Source organism: Alligator mississippiensis, chromosome 5, assembly GCF_030867095.1.
Source record: "Alligator mississippiensis isolate rAllMis1 chromosome 5, rAllMis1, whole genome shotgun sequence".
In the NCBI taxonomy this organism is placed as follows: domain Eukaryota; kingdom Metazoa; phylum Chordata; order Crocodylia; family Alligatoridae; genus Alligator; species Alligator mississippiensis.
The window spans coordinates 75,239,878-75,245,262 of NC_081828.1; the positions used below are offsets into that span (position 1 = coordinate 75,239,878).

Below are 5,385 nucleotides of genomic sequence, written 5' to 3' on the forward strand. Positions count from 1 at the left end.
CTAATTGCAATGGCATTAGTGTTGGACTCTGAACCCACTATCTTGGAATACACTTAAATTTCGGGGGATTGGCCTGAGGGAGCTGAGATGAGAATCTGGCCCTGATTCCACTGAAGTCAAGGGTGACTCTGTATTGACCCTGGGGAAACATCACCTGTAGAATTAGCATCTGAACCTAACCTGGGTTATTTCCTTGACTTCTCTCCTTACAGGTAGCAGGTGCAGATGGGGGCTGAGAACCATACAGAGGTCTCTGAGTTTGTCTTGGTGGGCCTCTCTAATTGTCCACAGGCCCAGCTCCTCCTCTTCATGGCCATCTTGCTCACCTACTTGGCCACACTGCTGGGCAACCTCCTGATTGTGACTCTGGCCCGGGTGGACTCCCGCCTCCACACGCCCACGTACTTCTTCCTCAGCCACTTATCCTTCCTAGAGATGTGCTATACCACCAGCACCATACCCCAGATGCTGGCCCATCTGCTGGCTAGGAACAAAGTCATCTCCTTTGACCACTGCATGGCCCAGATGTACATTGCTCTCTCACTGGGCAGCACTGAAGCCATCCTCCTGGCTGCTATGGCTTATGACCGTTATGTGGCTGTTTGTCACCCACTGCACTATGCCACAGTCATGAGCAGGAAGTGCTGCCTGGCCCTGGCTTTATCCTCCTGGGCTAGTGGCTTCATCCTTTCAGTGATCAACGCAGCCTGTGTGCTGCGCCTGCCCTTCTGTGGGCTCAGCCACATCAACCATTTCTTCTGTGAGCTACCGGTGGTGCTGAAGCTGGCCTGTGCTGACACGCACCTCACTGAGGCTGTCATCTTTGCAGCAGCTGTGATCATCCTCCTACTCCCGCTCTGCATCATTTTGGCGTCCTATGGTCTCATCCTTGCCTCAATCCTCCGAGCACACTCAGCTGCTGGCCGGCACAAGGCATTCTCCACTTGCACCTCCCATCTGGCTGTTGTTTCCATTTTCTATGGCACCGTCATCTCAATGTACATGAGGCCCCACAAAGGTTCCCCCCCTGACTGGGACAAGCATGTTGCTGTCTTCTACATCGTGGTCACACCTGCACTAAACCCTCTCATCTACAGTCTGAGGAACAAAGAGGTTAAAGGGGCAGTAATCAAGCTGAAGCAGAGGGTAAGCTTCATGAAGAAAACCTGAGCATGGCCAGGAAACCACAGCATCCATATATAGACTCACAAAGAGCTGAGGTTAGACATAGTTACAGACTAAACATTTTCACCAAGAGATCAACCTTTTTGGCTAAAAACAGAAATAATATTTCACTTCTGAAATCCTTGTACAGGAGTTCTGGTTTGGGTGCCTCCTGCACTTATTTGCTTCTTAGGTGTCCCAAGTCAGACTACATCTCCCATGATAGAGCATGGCCTTTTCTCTTGGAGAGGTGAAAGACTGCATTCTGGGAATATGTAGCCAATGGCACAATATGAGAAATGTAGTCTGGCCTGAGAGCCCAACCTCTAAAAGAAAAGTGGGACATCATGCAATAGAATAGCTGTCAGAAAGTGCCACATTGATATTTCCTAATCAAAGCCATCTCTGTGTGGATTTTGGGGTGAAAAATTGTTGTGTCAGGTAACACCCAATTTTCAGTCTTGAAAACAGCAATGGCAGAAAACTTTCCATCTACCCACTTGTGATATATAGTGAATCTCAGCAACAGGACCCTTTTGTGTGGGAACATGTCATGGTTATGCAGAGTGGATACCAGGAAGTATTTGGGAACATAGGAACCTGAGACTGGAAGAGACCTTTTAGGTCATCCAGTCCAGACTACATACGACTGTAACCCTTCTGCCAGGCAAGGGATGGCAGTAACAGAACCAGGTTAAATTTTGGGGGTTTTACACAAATTTTCTATCTTGGCTCAAGCTCCCACCCAGAAACTTGAGGACATAAAAGCTACTGTGGTGTACCAGTGTGAACAGACTTCCTGATATGCAAGCATTCGTAGATTAATAGATGTTAGGGTCGGAAGGGACTTCAATAGATCATTGAGTCCGACCCCCTGCATGGCAGGAAAGAGTGCTGGGTCTAGATGACCCCAGCTAGATGCGTATCTAACCTTCTTTTGAAGACCCCCAGGGTAGGGGAGAGCACCACCTCCCTTGGGAGCCCATTCCAGACCTTGGCCACTCGAACTGTGAAGAAGTTCTTCCTAATGTCCAGTCTAAATCTGCTCTCTGCTAGCTTGTGGCCATTATTTCTTGTAACCCCCGGGGGCGCCTTGGTGAGTAAAGCCTCACCAATTCCCTTCTGTGCCCCCATGATGAACTTATAGGCAGCCACAAGGTCGCCTCTCAGCCTTCTCTTGAGGAGGCTGAAGAGGTCCAGGTGCCCCAGTCTCTCCTCATAGGGTTTGGCCTGCAAGCCCTTAACCATACGAATGGCCCTTCTCTGGACCCTCTCCAGGTTATCCACATCCCTCTTGAAGTGCGGAGCCCAAAATTGCATGCAGCATTCCAACTGCGGTCTGACCAGTGCCCGATAGAGGGGGATTATCACCTCCTTGGTTCTGTTCAACATGCATCTGCTGATGCACGATAAAGTGCCATTAGCTTTCCTGATGACTTCGTCACACTGACGACTCATGTTCATCTTGGAGTCCACTAGGACTCCAAGATCCCTTTCTGCTTCCATGCCACCAAGCAGGTCATTTCCTAGGCAGTAGGTGTGCTGGACATTTTTCTTCCCTAGGTGCAGCACTTTGCATTTCTCCTTGTTGAATTGCATTCTGTTGTTTTCTGCCCATATGTCCAACCTGTCCAGGTCTGCTTGTAGTTGTTCCCTGCCCTCCGGTGTGTCCACTTCTCCCCACAGTTTTGTGTCATCCGCAAACTTGGACAGAGTTCACTTCACTCCCTCGTCCAAGTCGCTGATGAAGACATTGAAGAGTATCGGTCCAAGGACCGAGCCCTGCGGGACCCCACTGCCCACACCCTTCTAGGTCGATACCGACCCATCCACTACGACTCTCTGGGTGCGACCCTCTAGCCAATTCGCCACCCACCAGACCGTGCAGTCATCCAAGTCACAGCCTCTTAACTTGTTCACCAGTATGGTGTGGGATACCGTATCGAAGGCCTTCCTGAAGTCTAAGTAAACGGCGTCTACCCCTCCTCCTGCGTCCAGGGTTTTGTAACCTGGTCATGAAAAGAGACTAGATTAGTCAGGCATGATCTACCTGCTACAAACCCATGCTGGTTTCCCTCAGCATAATTTTTCCTGCCGGGCTCTCACAAATGTGAGCCTTGATAATTTTTTCAAAGACTTTGCCAAGGATGGAGGTGAGTCTGACTGGCCTATAGTTGCCTGGGTCCTCCTTCCTCCCCTTCTTGAAAATAGGGACCACATTGTCCCTTTTCCAGTCCTCTGGGACCTGTCCCGTGCGTCACAAGTGTTCAAATATTCCCGTCAGTGGCTGTGCAATGACGTCAGCCAGTGCCTTCAGCACCCTCAGATGGAGCTCATCCCGGCCTGCCGACTTAAATGCATCCAGTTCCTCCAAGTGCCTCTGCACCATCTCAGGGTCTACGCATGGTAGTCTGGTGCCTTGCTGCTGCCTCTCTACAATCCCAGTGAGAGACTTGTCCTGCCCCTCTCTTAGGAACACTGAGGCAAAGAACTCGTTGAGGTGTTCAGCCTTGTCCCCCCATCCATCATCAATTGCTTCTGCCCATTTAGTAGGGGTCCTATTCCACCCTGGGCCTTCCTTTTACTCCCTATATATCTAAAAAACATTTTTTTGTTATCCTTAACTTGGGATGCCATCCTCAGCTCCATGGTAGCTTTGCCCTGTCTAACTGCCTCCCTACAAGCGCGAGCAGAGGAGGTATACTCCTCTTTAGTAGTCTCTCCCTGTTTCCACTTTTTATATGCCTCCCTTTTTGCCTGTAGGCTGCTCTGGGTTTCTCTGGTCAGCCAAGGAAGCCTCTTGGCCCCTTTCCCCCTTTTTCCCCGCATCGGCATCATCTTCCTCTGTGCCCGAAGGATCATTTCCTTAAGGCACAGCCACCCTTCCTGGGCTCCCATCTCTTCAAAACTCTTACTCTGCAGTGCGTCCTTGACTAAATGCCTGAGTTCATTGAAATTAGCTTTCCTAAAGTCTAGCACTTTCACCCTACTAGTTACCTTACCCACTCAACGTCTTATGACGAATTCTATTATTTGGTGATCACTGTCCCCCAGGTGACCGCCGATCTGTAGGTCTCCTACCATGTCATCCCCCGTTGCCAATACCAGGTCCAGCAAGGCATTCCCCCTAGTGGGACCATGTACCTCCTGCTTCAGATGGAGGTCCTGTACACAGGATAGGAACCTGCGTGAACGGTGGGACTTTGCTGTCTGCGTCTCCCAGCAGATGTCTGGGTAGTTTAGGTCCCCCATGACTACCGCCTCCCTAGTTTTTATGGTCTCCAAGAGCTGCCTCAGGAGCCCCAAATCTAGTTCTTCCCCTTGGTGTGGGGGTCTGTAGCAGACCCCTACCACCAAATCCCTTTCTCCTTGACCCCCATGTAACCTAACCCACAATCCTTCTACTTTCTCCTCCTCCGATTCCATTTTGATAAGGGTTGATGTATATCGCTCATTGACATAGAGTGCAACCCCTCCTACTCTCTTTCCCACTCTATCCTTTCTGTACACTTTATAACCCTCAATGTGTACCGCCCAGTCATGGGAAGAATCCCACCAGGTTTCTGTTAGCCCTACTAAGTTGTAGGTGTTTTCTGCAAGCAGGAGCGCTAGTTCACCCTGCTTGTTCCCCATGCTCCTAGCATTAGTGTATAGGCACTTGATCCCTGTGACTGGCGCCTTTGTTGCCCCCCGGCTCTGATGCCCAACGGGCCCCTTATAGCTTACCTGCTTATTGCTTACCTGTGCTGTACTGCTGGCTGCCCCATGGATTGCAGGTTCCCAATGTTCTCCTTCTTCAGGCTGGGCTGTCCTTGTGGGTGCCACATGGTTTGGTGGTCCACGGCTTCCCCCGCCCTCATCATCCCCTCCCCCCAATGAGCCTAGTTTAAAGCCCGCCGGAGGAGTTCTGCCAACCTAGAAGAGAACACACGCTTACCTTTGGGGGACAGGTGAAGCCCATCCCAACTGAGCATGTCTCTCCTCGTGATGTGCAGGTCATTGTCAAAGAAGCCAAAGCCTGCCTCGAGACACCATTGCCGAAGCCGCCATTTGGTCTCTCTAATGCAGTTCTTGTGTCGTCTTCCACGTCCACTCACTAGTAGGACAGAAGAGAATAACACCTGGCACCGATCTCCCTCAGCATGCTGCCCAGAGCATGGTAGTCCGTCATCAGGTGATTGGGATTATTACATTATTACACTATAACCGGGTTTATTGACA

At 50.5% G+C, this 5,385-nt stretch overlaps 1 protein-coding gene across 1 annotated transcript; it reads left to right on the forward strand.

The window, feature by feature from the left end:
- The first annotated feature begins 222 nt into the window (after window positions 1–222).
- LOC102568853 (olfactory receptor 2D3) lies at window positions 223–1,170 on the forward strand. Its single transcript, XM_019488040.1, has one exon. It carries the CDS (start codon window positions 226–228, stop codon window positions 1,168–1,170), a length of 945 nt encoding a protein of 314 aa, XP_019343585.1. The 5' UTR covers window positions 223–225.
- Window positions 1,171–5,385: the final 4,215 nt, after the last annotated feature.

Bases quoted from the DNA above. Each gene is read 5' to 3' on its own strand.
- LOC102568853 (XM_019488040.1), top strand. From the start codon at position 226: ATGGGGGCTGAGAACCATACAGAGGTCTCTGAGTTTGTCTTGGTGGGC.